The sequence below is a fragment of the Pogoniulus pusillus genome, chromosome 25, assembly GCF_015220805.1.
Source record: "Pogoniulus pusillus isolate bPogPus1 chromosome 25, bPogPus1.pri, whole genome shotgun sequence".
Lineage (NCBI taxonomy): Eukaryota > Metazoa > Chordata > Aves > Piciformes > Lybiidae > Pogoniulus > Pogoniulus pusillus.
In genome coordinates this window covers 19,371,792-19,396,791 of record NC_087288.1, presented here as the reverse complement: position 1 = coordinate 19,396,791, position 25,000 = coordinate 19,371,792, and the positions used below count along the sequence as shown (strand labels likewise).

The 25,000-nt window shown below is 48.8% G+C and overlaps 1 protein-coding gene across 3 annotated transcripts; it reads left to right on the top strand.

The window, feature by feature from the left end:
• The first annotated feature begins 377 nt into the window (after nt 1–377).
• APMAP (adipocyte plasma membrane associated protein) lies at nt 378–24,670 on the top strand. Of its 3 annotated transcripts, none has more exons than XM_064164643.1 (9): nt 378–538; nt 8,260–8,376; nt 10,464–10,579; nt 12,281–12,373; nt 15,005–15,121; nt 19,236–19,410; nt 20,780–20,914; nt 21,192–21,384; nt 23,888–24,670. In XM_064164643.1, the coding sequence occupies exons 1-9, from the start codon at nt 447–449 to the stop codon at nt 24,095–24,097; spliced, it is 1,248 nt and encodes a 415-aa protein (XP_064020713.1). In that variant the 5' UTR covers nt 378–446; the 3' UTR covers nt 24,098–24,670. The 3 variants fall into 3 exon arrangements, with proteins under 3 accessions (XP_064020713.1, XP_064020715.1, XP_064020714.1); XM_064164644.1 differs by lacking the exon at nt 378–538 and adding an exon at nt 5,851–6,043; XM_064164645.1 differs by lacking the exon at nt 15,005–15,121.
• Nucleotides 24,671–25,000: the final 330 nt, after the last annotated feature.

Below are 25,000 nucleotides of genomic sequence, written 5' to 3'. Positions count from 1 at the left end.
GACGCGTAGGGGGTGGGCTTGAGCGGGGGCGGACGCACCGGGCCGGCCTGAAGCGCGGCGCAGCGGGCCCCGCGGGGCGAGGGGCCGCAGCCGAGGAGGCGGCTCTCGGGAGGGGCTCTCGGGAGGCGGCTCTCGGGAGGCGGCTCTCGGGAAGGGCTCTCCGGGAGGCGGCTCTCGGGAGGGGCTCTCGGGAAGGGCTCTCGGGAAGGGCTCTCCGGGAGGCGGCTCTCGGGAGGCGGCTCTCGGGAAGGGCTCTCCGGGAGGCGGCTCTCGGGAGGCGGCTCTCGGGAAGGGCTCTCCGGGAAGGGCTCTCCGGGAGGCGGCTCTCGGGAGGCGGCTCTCGGGAAGGGCTCTCCGGGAGGCGGCTCTCCGGAGGCGGCTCTCGGGAGGGCTGTGCGGGTGTGGGGAAGGCGGGGCCGGCAGTGCCGGTGCGCGGCGGCGGCAGCATGAATGAGGCGGAGGGCCTGCGGCAGCGCCGGCCGCTCCGCCCGCAGGTCATCACCGAGGACAGCCCGGCGCAGGAGGCCAAGGCAGGCAGGTAGGGCCCGGCGCAGGAGGCCAAGGCAGGCAGGTAGGGCCCGGCGCAGGAGGCCAAGGCAGGCAGGTAGTGCCCGGCGCCACCCTCCTGGCATGGGGAAGCGAGAGCGGCCTGCCGGTGGCGGCGGGAGCGGGGCAGGCCTGGCTTGAGGGAGCGGGGGAGGGCGACCGGCCTGCCCCTCGCGGTGATGGTCGGCGGGTTGCCGGGGCCGGGTTCATGCTGGGCCCGAGGGAAGGGTCCGGTGTGGCCAGGGAGGGTCGGTGAGTTGGCAGGGGAGCCCGAGCGGATCTGAGGCTGTAGAGTGGTCCCCGGGCAAAGTGTGAGTGGAGTCTGACGGGAGGCGTGCAGGAAGCAGAGAGCTTCCACCAGCCTGCAGGGCTGAAGCTTGAGGAGGGGAGATTTAGACTGGATCTTAGGAAGAAATTCTTTCCAGTGAGGGTGGTGAGACCCTGGAACAGGTTGCCCAGGGAGGTTGTGGATGCTCCCTCCCTGGAAGTGGTAAAGGCCAGGTTAGACAGGGCCTGGGTCACTGGAAGGTGTCCCTGTCCATGGCAGGGGGGGCTGGAACTAGCTGATCTTTAAGGTCTTTTCCAACCCAAACCGTTCCATAATTCTAGTAGCCGGGCCCGACATAGTTGGTGGAGGCTCAGGTCTGGGTCATAGTGCACTGGGAGAGGCTGGCCTGGGTGAAGCTGAAGGAACCCACTGGCTGCCCTGGGTCTGTGGAGAGTGGGGCATTGGCTCCCCTCCTCGTTTGGTCAGTGGCACCCCTGGCCTCCCAGCACCTCGGTGCTACAGGGGATGCTTCTCTCTCTGGTGCTCCTTCTTCTGCCAGAGGTGGCTAGAAGAGGGAGGAGGGGTTTTAGAAGGCCCTACACACCTTGTGCTGAGCTGCAGGAAGAGCTTTTGACCAAAAAAAAGTTTATTTACTTATTTTTTTCCCCAATGGGTCCATTTATAGGATCATGGAATTGTTTCACTTGGAAAAGATCTCTAAGATCATCAGGTCCAACCATCAGCATAACACTACCATGGCCATTAAACCGTGATGCAAAGTGCTGTGTCCATATGTTTCATGAACACCCCAGGGATGCTGACTCTCCTGCCTCTCTGGGCAACCTATTCCACTGCCTGGCCACTTTTTAAGTACTATTTAGCTTTGGTTAGTCAAGAAATAATGGTTATTCCATTGTGGCTTGCTCAGCTTTATTGTGGGTGTGATTAAGTCCTGCGTAACTCTAGTTTGCTTATGTTGTGTAAGAGTAATCTGCATTTTAAAGGCTGGCTTGTGTGTTTCTCAGGTGAAATCAGTGAAACTGCATTCTTTCATTTTGGTCCCCCCCCCCCAGTTTAGGAGGGACATTGAGATGCTTGAGCGTGTCCAGAGAAGGGCGACGAGGCTGGGGAGAGGCCTTGAGCACAGCCCTACGAGGAGAGGCTGAAGGAGCTGGGATTGGTTAGCCTGGAGAAGAGGAGGCTCAGGGGAGACCTTATTGCTGTCTACAACTACCTGAGGGGAGGTTGTGGCCAGGAGGAGGTTGCTTTCTTCTCTCAGGTGGCCAGCACCAGAACAAGAGGACACAGCCTCAAGCTATGCCAGGGGAAATTTAAGCTTGAGGTGAGGAGAAAGTTCTTCCCTGAGAGAGTCATTGGACACTGGAATGGGCTGCCCGGGGAGGTGGTGGAGTCGCCGTCCCTGGAGCTGTTCAAGGCAGGATTGGACGTGGCACTTGGTGCCATGGTCTGGCCTTGAGCTCTGTGGTGAAGGGTTGGACTTGATGATCTGTGAGGTCTCTTCCCACTTTGGTAATACTGTGATACTGTGAAATAACCTTATGGACAGTCTATTTGTGTGTGGCTGAGTTGAAGATTCCATTTCCAATTTTCTGTGCAGGAATTTTCTGAACAATTCAGTGTAGCTAAAGGGCACAGCTGCAATAAAAAAATCATAGAATCATTAGTGTTGGAAAAGACCTTTAAATGATGGTGTTTGCTTTGTCTTCCACTGATTAAAGTAACTGATGAGTCGTAATACTTTGGTCCATCATCTATTCTGTCTCTTCCCATTTCAGCACATTGCACATTCTTATCCTTGCTCTTCAGGGTCATCAGAATGAATGACTGTATATACCTAACCTGTTTTTGAAGGAGAACATGAGCATCTCATGCCTTGAGAGACTGTTTTTCCTAGCTTCATCTTTCTTGGTAATTTTGCTCTAATTAGTTGAATTTCTAGAGCTCCAGCAATGATCCAGAGTATATCCACAGGTCTTGTTCTCATGAGAGTGTTAGGCATGAAACCAGTGGAAGCAATTTTGGAGGCTGTCCTTTCTCTGTCTGGGAATCATGGTAGAAACTCTCAGAATCACAGAATTGTAGACTGGTGGGGGTTGGAAGGGACCTATGAAGATCATCTGGTCCAACCTCCCTGCTAGAGCAGGTTTTTCTTGATCAAGTTGCACAGGAATGTGTCCAGGTGGATTTCAAAGGTCTCAGGAGAAGAAAACTCCACAACCTCTCTGCACAGCCTGGTCCAGTGCTTCAGCACACTCACAGGAAAAAAGTTTTCTCTTACATTTGGATGAAACCTCCTGTGCTGTAGTTTGTGCATTTTGCACCTTGTCCTATCACTGGGCACCACTGAAAGCAGCCCAGCCCCATCTGCTTGATACTCACCCTTCGGATATTGATCAGTATTGAGAGGATCTTCTCTCGGTGTTCTCTTTTCCAGGCTAAAGAGACCCACATCTGTCACCCTTCCTTCATCAGAGAGATGCTGCAGTTGTCTCATCATCTTTATGTCCTTCTGCTGGACTCTTGCCATTGTTCTCTGTCCCTCTGGAACTGGGGAGCCCAGAACTGGACATAGTATTCCAGGTGTGACTTCCCTGGGGCAGAGTAGAGGAGGAGGACAACCTCCCTCAACCTGCTGACCGCACTCCTCTTAATGCCACAAGGACACAGTGCTGGCTCATGGTGAAATTGTTCACTATCAGCACTCTCAGGTCCTTCTTTGGTCTCCTTGACAGTTCCTTTCCACTCTGGTTTCCCAAGAAACCAAGAGGATGAGGCAGCCTCCTCGCTGTGCTGACCCACAATACGGCCTTGCCAGCTTTCTGTCTCTCTTTGAGTGCTGTGCAGTAGCTTCTCTTTTGAGTTCTCGGTGACAACTAAATTGCTGGAGCCCTGGTAAATTGTGTTACGGAGATGTGTGGCTGGAATCCTTTGTGCTAGTTTGAAGCAGGCTAGAATGTTCTGGTGAGAAGAATTAGATTGCAGGCTGTGGAAGGAAAACAGTGGTGATGTCTACTTCACTCACAGGCTTGCTGAGATGTGTAGGAATGAGAAATAAAACCATTAGATAACCACTCTGGCTGGGGCTACTGGCTGAGCTGCATCTCTCTAACCTCACCCTCCATTTTGGGCTAACCTACTTTACTTCTTAACCTCTGGCCAAACCTCCATTCTTCCTTGGGACTGGGGTAAGGTTGAGAGGGGTAGGGGGAAGGTGAAGGGGTGGTTGGGAGCCCCTCTTGGGGACTCAGGTTTCTGGGAGGGCTGCTGTGTTTCTGTATTACCTTTTCCCTTGTCTATGTCTGTCTATCACTGTATATACTGTAACTATCTGCTTGTCTGTTGTGCTAAGCTGTAAATACAAAGCTTCATTCCATTTCCAGAGCTGGCTGAGTCTAGCCTGGGTGATTTCTAAAGTGTGGGGGGGCAGAGAACACCCAAACCATCACATCTGTGTAGGATTATTTATCATAAACACAACTGGCTAAGGCTTTCTGGTGTGCTGCTCAGTGTCAGTAATTCTGTCTAGTTGTTGTCCTAAATCTGTGTTCTTTGTCAGCCATGCAGTAACCAGCTGACACAGACTTGAGATCCTTACAATCATAGAGCTGATTTGATTGACAGAGACTGCTAAGATCATTGAGTCCTACCTTAGTTGTAAGACCACTGTGGCCATTAAACCATGTCCCAAAGTGACACATCTCCATGCTTCTTTAACACCTCCAGGGGCAGTGACTCCACCATCTCCCTGGCCAGCCTGTTCCAATGCCTGACCACTCTTGCAGGAAGGAATTTATTCCTCATATCCAACTGATACCTCCCCTGGCACAATTTCAGACCATTTCCCTCTTGTTCTCTCAAATGATAACTAAGGAGAAGACACTGACCTCTACCTTGCTGGAAACTACTTTTAGGGAGTTGTAGAGAACAATGAGGTGTCCCCTCAGCCTGCTCTTTTCCAGACTAAAGAACTGAGATCTCTCAGCCACTCCACACCAGACCTGTTCTCCACATCCTTCAGCAGCTTTGCTGCCCTTCTCTGGACATGCTCCAGCACCTTAAGGTCTTTCCTGTAGTGAGGAGCCTGAAACTGGCCCCAGAGCTCAAGATGTGGCCTCAACAGTGCTGAGTACACGGGCACAATCACTTCCTAACTCCTGCTGGCCACATTATTACTTGTAGAGGCCAGGCTGCTGCTGGCCTTGGCCACTTGAGCATGCTGCTGGCTCGTGTTCAGCCATCCATCAACCAGCACCCCCAGGTCCTTTTCTACTGGGCAGCTTTCCAGCTGCTTTGCCCCAAGCCTGGAATGTTGTGTGGGGTTGTTGTTACTCAAGTGCAGGAGCTGGCCCTTGGCCTTGTCATAGCTCATTCACTTGGCCTCTGTCCATTGATGCAGCCTGTCCAGGTCCCTCTGCAGAGCCTTCCTACCCTCCAGCAGATCAAGACTGCCACCCAATGTAGTGCCATCTACAAACTTAGTGAGGGTGTACTCAATTGCCTTGTGCAGATCATTGATAAACAGGCTAAAGAGAACTTGTTTTATTGCAGTTCTGTGCAGAAAAAGCCTTCAGGCCTTGGGTAGACCCTGGCATTTTTGTAACTCTTAACTCTTTCCATTTCTCAACGCAGTAAGTTACAGTTGTCATTGTTCTGTAGCAGGTATATTTTGTTTAGTTTGTAAGGATTCTGAGAAGCTGACTTAGTTTATTGTTTGTTTTTAACACAAGGCTCGTTGGTTTCTTTAAATTCCCACAGCTTTATATTCAGCAGTGTCTGTTTTAAAGTGGCTCTCACAGTTTGCAGGCTTGAAGTGAGTTTGTTTGTCACCTTGCTCCTGCCTTTTTTCTCTGTTGTTAATTCCTTGCAGATTTGAATGAGGCTCAGAGGTATGACCTTTACTTAAATGATGCTTTTCAGGAGCTGTAATTAAGTTGCTTTTGGCAGATGAGTTCCCATTCATCTTTATCTGCTGCTTTTTTTTTTTCCAGTAAGCTGGGCTCAGCTGTCACAAAGGTGCTGAGGTGTCTGCTGACAATACTTTTCATCTTACAGTATTGAGCTTTCAACTGGCAACCTTGTCCTTCCACTGTCCTTCAAAAGCTGAAGTCTGTGCAAACTTGGGGGTCACCTTGTATCTCAAGCACCCAGGATATGAGGGGAAACAGACTGGGAGGTTGTTGCTTCTATGAGATACCTACTGTTAGAGCTGTAAGTGCTGAAATCTAATGGCACTATATGGGCAGTCTGGCTCTTGGAAGGGGTCATGTAGTGGAGAAAGCTTGTTTGAAGCAGTTTCACACCTTGATCCTGCTCAGATGGAGACAGTGTTAGTGGGGTACCACTGCTGAATCACAGAATGGTAAGGGTCAGAAGGGAACTCTGGAGATCATCAAGTCCACCCCCCCTGCCAGGGCAGGTTCACTTAGAGAAGGTCACCCAGGAGCACATGCAGGTGGGTTTGGAATGTCTTCAGAGAAGGAGGCTTCACCACCTCTCTGGGCAGCCTGTCCTGGTGCTCCATCACCCTTACAGTACAGAAGTTCTTCCTTGTGTTCAGATGGAAATTCTTCTGTTCAAGTTTGTGCCTGTTACCCCTTGTCCTGTCACTGGACACCACTGATAAAAGACTGGTCCTATGCTCAGACCACTTCATAATGGTAATGCTGGGATCTTGTGTGAGAAATAACTTCTCTTGTTTAATATATCTAAGAGCAGGAGTACCTTGGGCATACTGGTGGAAGGGAAGTAGACTGGGGTAGTGAATACCTTGTGGAGCTGGGGCAAGTCTGCTGACCAACAGCAGTAGCTGTTCTTGGTGTGTTCTAGTGACACTTCTTGCAATGGGCTGATTACTTGTGACTTGGGACTAGCAGTACAGCTCTGTCAGCATCACCTTGGCACAGCTTAGTGATTTGCATGATGACTTGTGGTGGCTTGCTGAGAAAAATGGGGCACAGCTCCGTCTGCTGCCAGAAGAGAGGGGCTGGCACTAGTCATGCCATCAGGAGAGAGCTGTGATGCATTATGTACAGTGTGCACTCATGCAGTGACCAAATGCAGGCCTAGTCCTGGCCTTGTGGCTCTGTTTGATAATCCCCAAAGGTTACCTTGATGTACTGCAAGTCCATGTCCTTAGCTTTCCAGCTGTGGTATTTGTGCTTGGGTCAGGAGTTCGTCTTTCCCATTATCTGGGTGATTGGCTAATGAAGGCAAAGCAGTGGAGGCAGTCCAGGGATGAATGCAGAGCTAACAGGCACTGTTTGTGTTGAGTTTTCACTACAAGGGGACAGGCTGGCTGTGCCCATAAATGGTTCAGAGGAGCTAAAATGGTGGCAGCTGCTTTTCCAGTTCAAGGCTAGGATCAGAAATAGTGTGGCCAGCAGGACCAGGGCAGAGATTGATGCTGTGTACTCAGCACTGGTCAAGCCACCCCTTGAATGCTGGGTTCTGTTTTGGGCCCCTCACTATAAGAAAGACATTGAGGTGCTGGAACAGATGCAGAGAAAGGCAACAAAGCTGGGGAAGGGTCTGGGGAACAGGTCTGGTGAGGAGCAGCTGAGGGAGCTGGGATTGTTTAATCTGGAAAAGAGAAGGCTGAAGGGAGACTTCTTTGCTCCCTACAACTCCTTGAAAAGAGTTTGGAGCAAGGTGAATGTTGGACTCTTCTCCCTAGGAAAAAGAGATAAGAGGAGAAGGAATGGCTCAGGTTGCACCAGGGGAGGTTTATAAAGATTGAATATTGGGGGAAAATTACTTCTCATCCAAAATTTGCATCGGGATAAAAAGCATTGCCAAAACCAGAGATCAAAGTAAAAGAATCCTCCAACCAGACAACATCACCTCCTTGCCGTTTCTTGGGTTTGGGTTTTGTTGGTTGGGGTTTTTGCTTGTCTGAGCTTTTTCTGTATTTGTGTATTTTTCAGTCAGCTGTGACTTGTAGCATGTTGTGAAACCTGTGCATGGGAGCACAGGCTGGTAGAAGGTTGTGTGGAATTGGTGTAGCTCATATGCTTGTGTTTCTGTGGTGGTCTCAAAGCATGTTTGGTTTTGCCTTTTTTCTAGTTGGTCTCTCTGACTTCAAATAAGTGTGCAAGTGCCTGCCTAGGGGTGGATTCTGCCAAGATACTGCACAAATGGGTTTGGTGGACTTGACAGAATTAGGTTTACAGTGGATTTTATGATCTTAAAGATCTTTTCCAACTGAAATGACTCTGTGATTACCATGTCTCATATGGTGCCAGTATGTCAAGACTGGATAAACATCCCTTTTTCTTACAGTGACAAGTTTAAAATAGAATTTATAGGACATTTGGGGTGGTAGTTGGGCAGAAGTGAAGCAAAGATGCTGTTAAAGAATGTTTAAACACTGTTGTGTCTTAAACTACCTTAGTATGTTAATCCTGTTTCTTGTCTGGTTTTGGCAGCACTTACAGCAGCAAGGTGTTCCGTGTTACCTTCTTGACTTTGGCTGCATCTCTGACTGTGCCCCTGCTTGGAGTAACTCTTCTACTGGATTCTCCTATAGACCCTCAGCCTATAAGGTAAGTTTGTTTTGAAAGAAGTGTTGTTGAAGCATAACTTCTTTGTGTTCTGTTTTTTTTGGCTTTTTATTTTCAGCAAACCAGTGTTACCTGTGCAGAGTGGTTCTAACTGGATTAAGAAATAGTTATAGAGTCATTAAGGTTGGAAAAGACCTCTAAGATTGAGTCCTACCTTGTACCCAACAGCTCCAAAATGGAGAAGTGTTTGCAGTTCTGTCCACTGCTGTGGCTTGCTTCCCATACCCTGCCTGCTTGTGAGCTGTGTAGTGCCTTCTGTGTCACTACTGACAATTTTTCTTTTAGTCATTAGCCTACAGAATGATTTTTTGCTGTCCAAGTTGTCCATGGAGCTTGTGGTCACTTCTGTGCACTCTTGCCTTCTGTGAGACAACAACTGGAAGGTGTCCAGAGAAGGGCAACGAAGCTGGTGAAAGGCCTGGAGCACAGCCCTGTGAGGGGAGGCTGAGGGAGCTGGGGCTGAGCAGCCTGCAGAAGAGGAGGCTCAGGGCAGAGCTCATTGCTGTCTACAACTACCTGAAGGGAGGCTGTAGCCGGGTGGGGTTGGGTTCTTCTCCCAGGCAACCACCAATAGAACAAGGGGACACAGTCTCAAGTTGTGCAATCAGGGGAGGTCTAGGCTGGATGTTAGGAGGAAGTTGTTGTCAGAGAGAGTGATTGGCATTGGAATGGGCTGCCCAGGGAGGTGGTGGAGTCGCTGTCCCTGGAGGTGTTGAAGCAAAGCCTGGCTGAGGCACTTAGTGCCATGGTCTGGTTGACTGGACAGGGCTGGGTGCTAGGTTGGGCTGGGTGAGCTTGGAGGTCTCTTCCAACCTGGTTGATTCTATGATTCTGTAAGGACTAAGCTGCAATTACATTTCTGTCAAAGAGGGTCTGTTATCTGAGAATGGAATTGGCAATGGAGAACCTGACTGGGGAAATTTGGGGCTTTGTGCCAGCAGAGCCATGTGGTGATCACAGAGTCACAGCATGGTGGGGACCTCTGAAGATCGTCTTGTCCAACAACCTTGCTGGAGCAGGATCACTTAGAATAAGTCACACAGGAACACATCTAGGCCTGTTTGGAATGCTTCTAGAGAAGGAGACTCCAGAATATCTCTGAGCAGCCTATTCCAGTGCTCTGCTAGCCTCGAAGTGAAGAACCTTTTCCTCCCAATGTTATATTTAAACCTCATAAAGGAGTGCAGCTAGGTGAATTCTGCCCTGTTTGGATTCATAAACCTCTCAGTCAAGGTCTGTATCAAATACTTAGTTTGACAGTCAATCAACAGAGTGGTGGGAGAGGCTGGGGATGAAACACGTTGACTGCTTCCATAGGCTGCTTAGTGCTCCTGGCATTCTGAAGGAGGCAAAAATGCAGTCTGCTAAATATGTGTGAGCAGCTAACAAGAAAGGAGCCACAGCACTGTAAATACCTCTAAAGTTGAAAGAAACTGTTCATGAGGAAAGGAACTGTTCATGTGGTAGGGTGCTGCTTACAAATCTCACCAATAGGATAGCTATAAGCAGCCTTATTGCAGACCTTAATGAAATGCTTTCTGCTGTAGGTGAGTTTAACAAAACTCCATTCCCTGAAATAGATTGCAGCCAAACTAATTTTGAAAGCCTAGAGGATTTGGTCTGCCTTGGCAAAAGTTCCTCCCCAGCTTTCTTGTAGCCCTCTTCAGGTACTGGAAGGTTTCTCTAAGGTTTCCCCAGAGCCTTCTCTTCAGTCTGAACAGCCCCAACTTGCACAGGCTGTCTCCATATGGAAGGCACTTCAGCCCTCTAATCATCTTTGTGTCCTCCTCTGCACCTCCTCCAGCAGTTTAATGTCCTCCTTGTGCTGGGCCACCAGAACTAGGCACAGAGAACACAGAACTGCAGATTTTCTGATCAGCAGAACCAGAAAATGATGATCCTTGGTGAGCAGGAGTCACAGTTGCACCTTGTCAGCTGTGTTTTCTTTTGAAATATGCTGCGTATAAAGCATAGATCAGGTCTGCAGGAGTTGGCAAACCGTGAGGACACCGATCCAGTGTGTTACTCAAGAGTGCAAGGCCTCATGAGGGCTGTGTTGTGTTTTGCAGCCTGAAGGAACCTCCCCTCCTGGCGGGCGTGCTCGAGCCCAACGTCAAGTTGCGAAAAGCTGAGCGGTTGTGGGAAAATCAGCTGGTTGGGCCAGAGTCCATTGCCAATATTGGGGGTAAGCACTGGCAAAAGAAGCTCTTACAGTAGGATCTCTAAATGTTGCTCCATCACTGAAGATTTGTTCTGCAACACAGCTTTAAAACAAACTCTGGAAGCTGTTTGCAGCATGCCTCCAGCTCTTAACTGGGAGTTAATATTTACAGGCCACTGGCTACTCCTGTAATGGTCACTGGCCCTGGGGCAGCTGAGGTTTGTGGTGTTCATTATTGCTTGTATGACAGAAATAAACCTGAAATTAATAAATAGCACAGCTACATTTTGGTGCTGCTACATGCTTTACAAATACCATTCTGTACTTCTCTCTTAGGGCTTGTTATCCCCAAGTGGCAAACCTGTGCCACCTCTGAGCAGTTTCTTAACGAGGTAGTTAGGTTTGTAATGGCATAGCAATCACTTTGTGTGTGTTTGTGTATATATTGTGTGCCCAGGTGACCAAGAAGGCTACCAGCATTGTGGCCTGGATCAAGAATAGTGTGACCAGCAGGACCAAGAAAGTGATCATGTCCCTGTACTCAGCATTGATGAGGCCACAGCTTAAATACTGGGTTCAGTTTTCAGAGTATAAGAAAGACATGAAGGTACTGGAGGATGTCCAGGGAAGAGCAGCTAAGGTAGTGAGAGCTTTGGAGAGTCTGTTGTGTGAGAGAACAGGAGGCTAAGAGATCTTACTGTTCTCTACAACAGGGGTTGGAGGGAGGTGGGGGTTGGTCTCTCCTCCCTGGTATCAGGTGGCAGAACGAGAGGAAATGGCTGAAATTGTACCAGGGGATGTTAAGGTTGGATATGAGGGAAAATTTCTTTCCTGAAGGACAGGACAGGCATTGGAATAGGCTACCCAGAGAGGTGGTGGAGTTCTCACCCCTGGAGGTGTTCAAGAAGTGTGTAGATATGGTGCTTCAGGAGATAGTTTAGTGGTCATGGTAGCTGGGTTACAGCTGGACTCAAATCTTCAAGGTCTTTTCCGGCCATAATGATTCTGTGATTCTCTGTGTGTGTATAACAATAAAGTGTGTATATTTATGTGTGTATATATTTAGTCATAGACTCATTTTGGTTGGAAAAGACCTTTAAGGTCATCAACCACTAATGCTACCAAGTCCATTGCTAGACTATGCTTCTCAGCCCCACATCTCTGTGTCTTTTAAACACCTCCAGGGATGGGGATTCAACCACTTCCCCAGGGAGCCTACTCCCATCCTTGAGAACCTTTTCAGTGAAGAATTTTCTTTCAGTCTCCAACCTAAACTTCCTCCCCTGCTGCAATTTGAGGCCATTGCCCCTCATCCTGTCAGTTATTACTACAGAGAAGAGACCAACCTCACTTCACTCCAGCCTCCTTTGAGGGAGTTGCAGAGAGCAATGAGATCTCCCCTTGGCCTCCTCTTCTCCAGACTAAACAATCTCAGTTCCCTCAGCTGCTCTTCTTTTATCCTTGAACCAAGGATTTTGGTAGTTTATGAGTGAAAAGCTTTGTATCCCATACTCATAACTCCTGAGGCTTAAATCCTTCATCTTTTTGAGTTGGAAGAGCTCTAACTAAAGAGTCTTATTTGCCTTCCTATTCCCCTTCCCTCTTTTGCTATAACTGAAGATGAGCATAACTTCCCTAGATCTCAAACATGAATTCTACTTCATACTAGTAGAATCCTAGGACAGTTTTGCCATTAAGCTACTAACAGCAGTTTTCTTTTTGCAGATGTGCTCTTTACTGGGACAGCTGATGGGAAGATTATCAAAATTGAAAATGGGGAAATAGAAACGATAGCCAGAATTGGCCATGGGCCCTGTGGTGAGTGACAGCTCCTGTACGTGCCTGAAAACATCTGGGTTGTGTTGATGAAACTGATACTCTGGATTGCTTCTTCAAGTGCCTGTCTTCCTCTGGAGGCAAATATTGATGTGTTTGGGTGAATGAAGTATGAATGGAAATGTGTATGCAAGCACTGCAGGGAGCAGGAGAACAAAAGGCCAGAAGGGAATAAGTGCTCTTGGTAACAAAGGACTTTGTTCCCAGCAGTAGCATTTAATAGTAAGGGATTTTTATGTTGTGACTGCAAAATCTGCACTCTCATGAGGCTGGAGCGTGTATGACCTGTCAGTAAAAGATCACAGAATTGTAGATACTAGAAGGGACCTCCAGAGATCATCTAGTCCAACCCCTAAAGCAGGTTGCACAGGAATACATCCAGGTGCGTTTTGAAAGCCTCCAGAGAAGGAGACTCTACAGCCTCTCTGAGCAGCCTGTCCCAGTGCTCTGCTGCACTCAAAGGCATAAATAGGAGTTTGAGTTGGATATGAAAAATCACCTTTCTGCTACTCATTTCTCTTGTGTGTGTGCAGCTTGAGAAAGGTGGGAAGATTATGGTGCTTTATTTCTCTGGGGTCCTAAGAGATAGTGGGGGAGCCTGCTCTTCTGTCTTGCCCTCCTTAACTTGGGGCTGGAAATGGAAAGGCCATAGCTGATTGCTTTCTCCAGAGATCTCTCTTGCTAGTCTTTCAGGCAACAGATCAGAGAATCATAGAATGGTTCATCTGGTTCCAACCCTCCTGCCATGGGCAAGTCCACTTCCTGCTAGACCAGGTTGCTCAAGGACCCAGGCTTACTGGAATGATCCCTTCATGTCCCTTTCATCTTACGTGCCCGTAGCACACCTCTATGGAAGAACCCCTGTCAATCCAGGGAATCCAGTGACGTCCTGAGGTCCTTATTCTTCAGGACTCCAGGAGATTATTTTGGAGAATCAACCTTTAGGTAAATTTTCTAACCTATTTAGCTAGCTACCAGCCTGGGAAATGATAGGATTATCTCTAGACTGGTGAAACCACCCCACAGTAAGCTACAGACCTGGGGATGTGTGGTTGGAAAACTGTAACTTGGAGAGGGACCTGGAAGTATTGGTTGAGTTGACTGTACATGAGTCATAGAATCAGTCAGGGTTGGAAGGGACCACAAGGATCAGCCAGTTCCAACCCCACTCCCATGGGCAGGGACACCCTACCCTAGAGCAGGCTGCCCACAGCCTCAGCCAACCTGGCCTTAAACACCTCCAGGATTGGGGCCTCAACTACCTCCCTGGGCAACCCATTCCAGCCTCTCACCACTCTCATGCTCAACAACTTCCTCCTCACCTCCAGTCTGAACCTACCTATCTCCAGCTTTGCTCCATTCCCCCCAGTCCTGTCACTCCCTGGTATCATGAAAAATCCCTCCCCAGCTTTTTTTCTAGGCCCCTTTTAGATACTGGAAGGCTACAAGAAGGTCACCTGGGAGCCTCCTTTTCTCCAAACTGAACAGCCCTTACTCTTTCAGCACCCCCAAGTCCCTCTCCTCAGGGCTGCTCTCCAGCCACTCACTGCCCAGCCTGGAGTTGTACCTGGGGTTGCCCTGACCCAGATGCAGGACCCTGCACTTGGTCTTGCTGAACCTCCTGAGGTTGGCTTGTGCCCACCTCTGCAGCTTGTCCAGTTTCCTCTGTATGGATCCCTGCACTCCAGCCTGACTGCTGCACCACACAGCTTGGTGTGTTCAGCAGACTTGCTGAGGCTGCACTCAGTGCCTCTGTCCATGGCACCCACAAAGATGTTGAACAAGACTGGTCCCAGGACTGACCCCTGAGGGACTCCACTTGTCACTCGCCTCCAACAGTGCTCAGGTGGCCAAGAAAGCCAGTGGCACCCTGCCTTGGATTAGGAACACTGGCCAGCAGGAACAGGGAAGGGATCATCCCCCTGTACTCAGCACTGGTGAGGCCACACCTTTAGTAGTGTGTGCAGTTCTGGGCCACTCACTATACGAAGGACGTTGAGGTGCTGTCCAGAGAAGGGCAATGAGGCTCATGAAGGGCCTGGAGCACACGGCCTGTGGGGAGTAGCAGAGGGAGCTGTGTTTGTTCAGTCGGGAGAAGAGGAGACCTCATGACTCTCCACAGCTCCATGAAGAGAGATTGGAGTGAGGAGGGGCCTAAGCACTTCTCCTTGGTGTCAAGTGACAGAAGCAGAGGAAATGTTTTCAAGCTGCACCAGAGGAGCTTCAGGCTGGATGCTGGGAAATATTTCTTCACAGAGGGGGTTCTCAAACATTGGAATTGTCTACCCAGGGCAGTGTGGAGTCACCATCCCCGGAGGTGTTTAAGCAATGTGTGGACCTGGTCCTTGGGAGCGTGGTTTAGTGTTAACCCTTCAGTGCTGGGTCTGGGGTTGGACTGGGTGGTCTTTGAGGTCTCTTCCAACTGGATTTATTCTGTGATGTTTGTGAAGAGCTGGAGCTGTTTCACCCAGTGGAAGTAAGAATAATTTCTTTAATGAATGTCTATGTTGCTGGGCATAGAGTTTAGTCAGGCCAGAGTCTGGCCTGTGCTGGTAGCCTCACTGAGTTGTATTCATTTCTCTTTGGGAAACCATCTCCAAATTCTTTCTGTAGGAAGCCGTGAAGATGAGCCAACATGTGGAAGGCCACTTGGCATCAGAGTGGGGCCAAATAACACCCTTTTTGTGGCTGATGCCTATTATGGACTCTATGAAGTCCATCCTGATACAGGTATGACTTTTCTGTTCAGAAATTCTCTTCCACTGCCAAAGTTTGACATTGTTTGCAGGTTTGCCAGACACTGCAGGCAAAACAGTGCCTGCCTTCTTTCTACAGTGTGTTGGAGTTGTCTGGATGAAACATGGCACACAAGGGCTTGCTATTTATGTTCTTGTAGCAATTATTTCCTCTCTCTGTCTGTATCATGGTTATCAGTGGCTTGTTTTCTGGTTACATACACTTTTGGTTGTCAAAATGAGTGCCTTAGGATCTGCAGCTAAAGCTCTGTGTAGCTGTTCCAGTTTTCATAGAGCCTGGGGGTGGAAATGTTGTTACATAAACTTTTTGTCATGTTTGCTGTGCTTTTGGTTTGGCCTTGATCTCAGTGTGTGACAGTGAAAGGCTCTTAGCTTCCCTGTGACTTCAATCTATAGAAAGGGAAGAAAGATGTATTTTGGTGCAGCTGAAGATCAGTGACCTGGATTGGGGAGGATTGAGTGCACCCTCAGCAAGTTTTGTTTGGCTGACACTCATCCAATGAGGTCTGAACAGGCTGGAGAGCTGGGTGAAAGGAAACATCTTGAAGTCCAGTAAGGACAAGCATAGAGCCCTGTATCTGGGAAGGAACACACCAGGCACCAGTACAGACCAAGGGTCATCCTGCTGGAAAACAGCTCCATGGAGAAAGAGTTTGGGGTGCTAGTGGACAGTAAGTTCTCCATGGGACAGCAGTGTGCCCTTGTGGCCAAGAAGGCCAATGGTATCCTTTGTGCATCAAGAAAAGTGTGTCCAGCAGGTCTAGGGGGTTTCCCCATCCCCTCTGCTCTGCCCTGGTGAGACCACATCTGGAATATCATGTCCAGCTTTGGACTCCTCAGTTCAAGAGAAACAGGGATCTGCTGGAGAGAGTCCAATTGAGAGCTATGAGGATGATGGAGGGACTTGGAAATCTCTTCTGTGAAGAGATCTCTTCTGGGAGACCTGGGGATGTTTAGTCTTGAGAAGGCTGAGAGGGGATCTTCTTAATGTCTGTAAGTATCCGAGGGGTGGGTGAGGATGAAGGTGCCAGGCTCTCTTTGGTGGTGCCCAGTAACAGGACAAGGAGCAGTGGTCATAAGCTGGAACACAGCAAGCTCCACCTCAAGGTGAAACTTTCTTACTGTGAGAGTGGCGGAGCCCTGGGGCAGGCTTCCCAGAGAGGTTGTGGAGTCTCCTTCTCTGAAGACTGTCAGAACCTGCCTGGATGCATTCCTGTGTGGCCTGCCCTGGGTGATCCTGCTTTGACAGAGGGGTTAATCTATAGAGGTCCTTTCCATAGCCAACTTGCCATGATTCTAAGTGGCTTGTCCTGCTGAGAAAGGCACTGCCCTTCATTGTATGTCCCTGAGTCAGATCTCAGTTTTAGGTGCTGTGCTGTCAAAAAGCAACACTTGCTGTCATGTAGGGTTGATTTTCTGACAGTTCACATCTCCACACTGGCTTTGGGTGGGAAAAGGGAGGCCACCAAATGCTAGGTGAGGTGTAGGACAAGGGTTTGTACTGTGTGGCTCTGGGAGGGCACTGATCAAAGTCTACTCTTTTGGTGGCAGGCAGCTGCCAGCCTCCTGCACAAATGAGGCAGTGGAGTTTCCTGCTTTTGGGGAAGTGCTCTGTGGTGAGAAAGACAGGCAAACAAACAAACCCAAACTCTGCCCAAAGATGGCTTCAGTAGATGTGGGTTAATTTTTAATAGCTTGCCTGGTTGATATGTAGCAGATCTGGCTGTGCAGAGCAGTGTGGTGAGCCCACCAAAGTCTTAATGCTCAGCAAGTACTACTCTGTTGCTAAAGGATTGTGCAGTAGTGATTGGTTTGCAAGCAGCCTTCTGTGAGATTTGAGACCTGAGTTTGCACTTTGTTTCACATGAGCTTTAGAAACGTGGAGAATGCAGCCCTTATCAATAGGTAACTTGATCTACCAGCTTGGCTCTTCTGAACTGTTTTCTCCTGGTCCTTCATAGACACAGAAGATCATTTTGGTTGGAAAAGACTTTAAGGATCATTGAGTCCAGCCGTTACCTAACTCTGCCAAGGCTGGTGCTAAACTGCATCCCTCAGCACCACATCTCTGCCTCTTTGAAACACCTCCAGGGATGGGGATTCAGTCACCTTCCTGGGGAGCCTGTTCCAGTCCTTGAGAACCCTTCCAGTGAAGAAATTTCTTTTAATACTGTTGTGGAGGGGAAATTAATTGGTGCAAGATGATATTTTATTAAAAATACATAATTTATTTGTTGTAATATTCTGCACTCTTGCCACCCCCAACCACTGAATTTTAATATTAACATTTGTTCTCACATGGTTATGGAAGACATTCTAGGAATAACACCAAACAGAACTATTATTGTCTAGCAAACATTCAAACAATGAGCAGAGAGAGAAAATCCCTGCGGTCAAACGCCGCTGGGGGTCAATTCACTGCTTGCCCAGCAGCTGGGCCCAAGCTCTGTCTGCTCTGTGGCAGAAGGCAGTAGAGAATCACAAAGAGGCATTGAAGCATTTACTCACAGATCATTATTACCCTCACAGGGGTAGCCACAGTCCAGACAGTGCCCAAATGCTTCCAGGGGACTCTGTCTTGTTGGATGTTGAGGCTTGAATCTTCCTGGTTCCTGGGGACAGGACGCAGACAATCTCTGCCCTTGTCTCCTGGCTGCTTCTGGACCATCTGTGTGTATGTGCAGGGATTCTAGGCAGGGCCTTCAGGGGCAGAGGCAGATGTGGTGCAGTCTCAGCACGGTGTCACACTGGCCACACAGGCTGATCACCTGCAGGCACCCAGGGTCTGCTCTTGGTAACTGGTGGCAGTGGAGTTTAGCAGGCAGCAATGAGGCAGTGTGCAATGGCAGCAGGGCTGGGCACAGCAGAGAGAGCAGGCACAGAGCAGGGGAGCAGAGGCAGGTTGTTCACCTGCACATCTCCTTTTATCAGTGTGGGCTGAGATTCATTGCCCTTTGGACACAGAATGGCCAGTCAGCTTTTGGCAGTCAGCCAAAACATACCAAATTAGGCAGGGTCCACAGGCCTGGCTCCCCCAGACATGGGAAGAGCACAGGCCTTGCACCCAGCAGGCCCTAAGCTGGGCCCGTGGGTTACACAACCACGTTCCACAGCCTGGGCCCTGGGCAGGCTTCATGGCACCAGCTCTGTTGTGTCCCTTTTGTGTCTGTTTGGTAGGTAAACAGGGATAAGCCTATTTTGGGCCTATAGGTCCTCCATGACAAATGTCCAGCCTAAACCTCCCCTGCAGCAACATGAGGCCATGTCCTCTTCTCATATCACTTGTTACTAGGGAGAAAAGACTGAACACCCACCTAATGCCATCCTCTCAGGGATCTGCAGAGAGCCATGAGGTCTCCCCTCAGCCTCCTCTTCTCCAGATGAAACAACCCCACTTCCCTCAGCTGCTCTGCACCAGACCTGTTATTCAGACTCTTCACCAACTTTATTGTCCTATGCTCCAGCACCTCAATGTTCTTCTTGTAGTGAGCCCTTCAAATGTGAACTCAGAATTCAAGGTATGGCCTCACCAGTGCTGAGTACAGGGGGGAATCACTGCTGTGGTCCTGCCAGTCACAATATTCCTGGTCCAGGCCAGAATGGTGTTGGTCTTCTGGCCAGTGAGTGCACTGCTGGCTCATCTTCATCAGGCTGTTGATCAGCACCCCGAGGTCTCTGTCTGGCATCTCTCCAACCTCTCTGCCCCAGGCCTAGAGCATTGCGTGGGGTTGTCATGACTCAAGTGCAGGATCTGCCACTTGGCCTTGTTGGCTCTCTTATGCTTGGTGTTGGCCCATCCATACAGCCTGTCCAGAACCTGCAGATCCTTCCTACCCTCAAGCAGGTCAACACTGCCTCCCACCTTCGTGTCATCTGCAAACATACTGAAAGTGCACTCAATCCCCTGGCCTAGATCATTGATAAAGATATATTCACTTCAACCCAAAACCTTATCACCTAACAGAAGCACAACTGGCTGAAAGGTGAAGTGCCTGCTAGTTTCCTGGCAGTATTTAACTCACTGCCAGGGGAGGACATAAAAAAGTCTTGTCATGTGTGTCTCTCTTTCTCCTCCTTTTTGTAACCAGGTGAAACGAAAATGCTTGTGTCAACCAAAACACTCATTGAAGGGCAGAAGCTGTCATTTTTGAATGATCTTACAGTCACCCAGGATGGGAGGAAGATCTACTTCACTGACTCCAGCAGCAAGTGGCAAAGACGAGACTACCTGTTCCTGACTCTGGAAGGCACGGATGATGGACGGCAAGTATCTCTGCCCCGGGGCACGGAACTGCTTGTCAGCTCGGCTGCTTGAGTGGGCTCCACCACTTCCTTGGTCTTCACCTTAATAGAACCACCTGTGCAAACACTGCACTGCTCAGGAAAGGGTGAGAGAATGTGTGAGTGTTCCTGCTCACTGCAGGGGAGTTGGTGACTTTCAGAGGTCCCTTCCAAACCAGGTGATTCTGTGATTCTAGTGAGACCTCTTTTTCGTTTAAGAGAACTCGCATGGAGCATGTTTGAAAGGCTGGTGGTGTCCCCTTGGGTCAGTACTGGCTCCAGCACCATTCAATGTGTTCATCAGTGACCTGGGTGAAGGGACAGGCTGTACCCTCAGCAGGTTTGCTGATGATACCAAACTGGGAGAAGTGGCTGACACCCTGTCAGGCTGCACTGCCATCCAGCGTGACCTGGGCAGGCTGGAGAGCTGGGCAGGGAGAAACAATGACATTCAACAAGAACAGCCCCATGGAGCAGGACAGGGTGGGGGCTGACCTGCTGGAGAGCAGCTCTGAGGGAAAGGACCTGCATGTGCTGGTGGACAAGTTCACCATGACCTAGCAGTATGTGCTTGTGGTGAAGAAGGCCAAGGGTATTCTGGGATGAATTAGGAGGAGTGTGACAAACTGAGGGAGGTTCTCCTCTATATCTACTCTGCACTGGTGAGGCCTCGCCTTGAGTCCTGTGTCCAGTTCTGGGCTCCTCAGCTTAAGAATGACAAAGAACTGCTGGGCAGAGTCCAGCACTGAGATGCTGAGGAACATCTCTCATATGAGGAAAGACTGAGAGAACTGGGGCTGTTGAGCCTGGAGAAGGGGAGGCTGAGGGAGGATCCTACTACTGCTCTCAAATATCTGAGGGGTGGGTGTTAAGAGGATGGAGCCAGACTCTTCTCAGTGGTCTCTGGTAACAGGGCAAGAAATAATAGGTATAAACTTAAGCATAGGAAGTTCTGTGTAAACATGAGGAGTAACTTCTTAGAGGGTGGCAGAGCACTGGAACAGGCTGCCCAGAGACTTTCAAGGCCCACCTGGACATGTCCCTGTGTGATCTGCTTTAAGTGATCCTGCTCTGATAGGAGAGTTGGATTTAGTGTTCCTTCCCACCATTACTATTCTGTGTGATTGTGTGTGAAGGCTAATGCATCACACATCCTAAATCCTTCCTGAATGCTGCCAATCTCAAATGGCTTAATATTTCTCCTGTCTTTATAAACAAATCTTTCCTGGCTGCTCTGCCTTTTAACTCAGACCAAGTGAATGTGAAGGAAGATGGAATGCCTGGCAAATGAAACCAGGATGAATAGAGACTTGGCTTCACTCAAGGCCATCTATTACGACTTTCTTTCTAGCTTGCTTGAATATGACACAGTAACAAAAGAAGTGAAAGTCTTAATGGTGGGACTGAGGTTTCCCAATGGTGTCCAGCTGTCTCCTGCAGAAGACTTTGTCCTTGTGCAGGAAACAACCATGGCTCGAATCAGAAGGTAAGACTTTGCTGAAATTCCCTCTCCTGGCTGTTTAGAAATGATCCAAATGATGAAAGGAGCCCTACCCTCTCTTTATGCCTAGTTAGCATGGCAAAGAAGGTGGCCTCCCTCAATACTTGTTTTCTTCATGTTTTCTGGGGAGAGGAATGTGGTTGCACCAATGTAAGGAAAGAAATAACTTCTTTTGTTAAAGTCAATTATTTTGGGGCCCTTTATTTATTATGTGAAGTGCTTGAATGAAGATGTCCTAATCCTTGCTGTCTGTAACTTTCAGGTACTATGTGTCTGGGTTGATGAAAGGTGGAGCAGATATGTTTGTTGAGAATCTCCCTGGTCTTCCAGATAATATCAGGTTAAGCAGCTCTGGAGGATATTGGGTAGCTATGTCAGCAGTCCGGCCCAATCCTGGATTTTCTTTGTTGGATTTCCTGTCAGAAAAACCATGGATTAAAAGGATGATATTTAAGGTAAAAAAAACAACAATTGATTAAAAAACCAATCACCCTTAGTGTAGGGATGGGAGTGATAGATATTGTTTTGTCCTGTTTCTTCCTCTTCACAGGAATCTTTTTAAATGGTTGTTATTTTAGTGTCACAGAAGCACAGGACCCATCTGGTTGGAAGAGACCTCACAGATCACCCAGTCCAGCCCTCCACCCAGCACTGAAGGGTCAGCACTAAACCAGGTCCCCAAGCATCCAGTCCACAGGCTACTTTAGCAACTCCAGGGGTGGTAGCTCCACCACTGCCCTGGACAGACTATTCTGTTTGAGAACCCTTTCAGTGAGGAAATATTTCCTAGCATCCAGCCTGAACCTTCCCTGGTACAGCTTGAAACCATTTCCTCTGCTCCTGTCACTTGACACCAAAGAGAAGAGGCTGCTTCCTCCTCACTCCAGCCTCCCTTCAGGGAGCTGTAGAGAGCAATGAGGTCTCCTCTCAGCCTTCTCTTCTCCAGACTGAACAACCCCAGCTGCCTTAGGTGCTCCACATAGCTCATGTGCTCCAGGCCCCTCATGAACCTTATCATAGATAATTATCATAGAATCAACCAGGTTGGAAGAGACCTCCAAGATGATTCAGTCCAACCTAGCACCCAGCCCTGTCCAGTCAACCAGACCATGGCACCAAGTGCCTCAGCCAAGCTTTGCCTCAACACCTCCAGGAACAGCAATTCCACCACCTCCCTGGGCAGCCCATTCCAATGCCAATCACTCTCTCTGACAACAACTTCCTCCTAACATCCAGCCTAGACCTCCCCTGGCACAACTTGAGGCTGTGTCCCCTTGTTCTGTTGCTGGTTGCCTGGCAGCAGAGCCCAACCCCACCTGGCTACAGCCTCCCTTCAGATAGTTGTAGACAGCAATGAGGTCTGCCCTGAGCCTCCTCTTCTCCAACCTTATTTCTCTTCTCTCTACACATTCCAGCACCTCAATGTCCTTCCTGTAGTGAGGGGCCCAGAACTCAACACAATAGTTGAGGTGTGGCCTCACCAGTGCTGAGTAAAGGGGGATGATCACCTCCCTCTTCCTGCTGCCTGCTGTGTTTCTAATACAGGCCAGGATGCCATTGGCTTACTTGGTTAAATATGTTGTTGTTGTCTCCAGGTGGAAGAGTTCCTCTATATTCCTAGGTAGTAAAACTAACATTTGCTTCTCTGAGTAGCAGGTCCACATCTCTTAATGTGCCTCCAATCTTGGTGTCAGAAAAGAAAAAGAGTCTATCTCAGCCCTAGCCATGCAGCAGCACAGGATCTATATTTGGATACATGAAGACTTCACCTTTATACCTGATATACCTAAACTACTTACTGCCAGGTGCCTGGAGAACACTTGGGAAGTCTACCTTGTTCTAAGCACTACCCTAGACATCCTGGGAGACAATGTGTATGTCATGTATGCTGCTGGGTGACACTTTGTTCTGCCTCATTATGCTTCTTGTCATGTCACACCCCATTTTGGGATGAGGACAAGCTGGAATTCTGTATTTTGTAAGAGATATCTGATGGTTAAAGTGCTAAAGAAGGAGAATGGGGCTTTTTAAGCAACAGTAGTGCTCTTCAAACAGGAAAGACTTGAAAATACAAATCAACAAACAGTGTCTATGGTGGAAGTCACAGGCTCACAAGATGTTAGAGGTTGGAAGGGACCTGAGGAGATCATCGAGTCCAACCCCCCTGCCAGAGCAGGACAATCCTATCTAACACAGATCACACAGGAACACATCCAGGCAGGCCTTGAAAGGCTCCAGAGAAGGAGACTCCACAACCTCTCTGGGGAGCCTGTGCCAGTGCTCTGGGACCCTTACAGTAAAGAAGTTCCCCTTTGTGTTGAGGCAGAACCTCCTGTGCTGCAGCTTACACCCATTGCTGCTTGTCCTGTCCCAGGGAGCAGTGAGCAGAGCCTGTCCCCCAGCTCCTGGCAGCCTTCAGATACTTAGAAACATTTATCCAATCCCCTCTCAGCCTTCTCTTCTCCAGACTAAGCAGCCCCAGGGCCCTCAGCCTCTCCTCATCAGCCATGCCCTCCTGTCCCCTCATCATCCTCGTAGCCCTCCATTGGACCCTCTCCAGCAGATCCCTGTCCCATTTCAGCTGATACTCTGCTGTCCCTGTAAAACCTGTTGTGTTTCCTGGTGCAGCACATGAGCCTTAAACTCTGCTGTGGGGAGCAGAGCATGATGCCTGCTGCTTGCAGGACATAAAAAGAAGCTGATATCTGCTGCGTGGGCATCCTTTCAGCCTAGAGCTGGAGCAGTTTGTTTCTGCTGCTCTGTTTGTTTGTTGTAGTTTTAGTTGTCTTTTCAGGAGTTAATGTGTTGAGTCTCTGTAATACTGTTTACTCAAAATATGTGCCTATGTTCTCAGCTGCCTCTTCCAAGGAGTGTGGAATGATCTCTGTTCAAGTGTCTGGGATCTCAGAACAAAATCTTTCCTTGTTAATTTTGTTCCTTTTTTTTTTTCTCTTTTAGCTGCTGAGTCAGGAAACGGTGACAAAGTTTGTGCCCAAATACAGCCTTGTTGTTGAACTTAGTGAGACAGGATCCTACAGAAGAAGCTTCCATGATCCCAATGGAGTGACAGTAGCTTATGTTAGTGAAGCACATGAGCACAATGGATATCTTTACCTGGGCTCCTTCCGATCTCCATTTATCTGCAGGCTTAATCTTCAGCACGTTTAACTCTCCAGCTGTGATCAAGTGCCACTGGCTCTAATACTCTTGAGGTACAAAGGAAGAATGTGACCAAGGACCACAGGTCTCTCACTGTTCTGTTGCACAGCTCACTGTGCCTGTCTTGTTCCTTGGGATTGGCACACAGCTTTATTAATAGCTGAGGAATATGTGGGACATCTTCATATGGTTCTGTGCTCCTTAAAGAAAATCCACTGCTCTTCCATGCCCAGTCCTGTTTTGGAGTCATCTTAAACAGACATCATCATCAAACCTTGAGTGCAACTGTACGTCTCCTTACACTGGGAAGGATTTGTGATGGTTGGGATTTGATTGTGTATGATTTGGATTGAAGAGGGTGCCTTGCATGTGTTTACCTCTGGTTTAGAACCATCCCCTCAGGAGTGGTTACAGTGCATGTTCTAATGTCATACCATAGTGCTGTGGTAGAGACAGCTACATCCAGAATGTGCCTAGAAATCTAGTGATACCATTTGGGTTTCTTCAATGCCAGCCTGTGTAATCAACATCAGACACTACAATTAACTGTTAATCAACATGCAGAATCAAATTTGATCATCATCTGCGGACTCCTGTGTTTCTTTGTGGCATCATAGTCAGATGGAGAACAGCAGTTGCATTTTCTGTGTTGCTAAAGATCAGGTCCAGCGAGTTTGAACAGGGTCACTTGTGTTCCCTCTGTGTTTACCAGGTCCTGTCAGTCATTATGTAGGTAGCCATTCCTGAGGAACAGCTGCAGGAATCACAGAATGGTAGGGGTCGGAAGGGACCTCTAGAGATCATGTCAAACACCCCTAGCAAGGCAGGATCACCTGGAAAGTCACACAGGAACATGTCCAGGTGGGTTTTGAGTGTCTCCAGAGATGAACAGTCCATCACCTCTCTGGGCAG

Bases quoted from the DNA above. Each gene is read 5' to 3' on its own strand.
- APMAP (XM_064164643.1), top strand. From the start codon at position 447: ATGAATGAGGCGGAGGGCCTGCGGCAGCGCCGGCCGCTCCGCCCGCAG. The intron at 19,411-20,779 runs GCAAGTATCTCT...CTTTCTTTCTAG, and splicing joins GAAGGCACGGATGATGGACG to CTTGCTTGAATATGACACAG. The intron at 21,385-23,887 runs GTAAAAAAAACA...TTTCTCTTTTAG, and splicing joins TTAAAAGGATGATATTTAAG to CTGCTGAGTCAGGAAACGGT.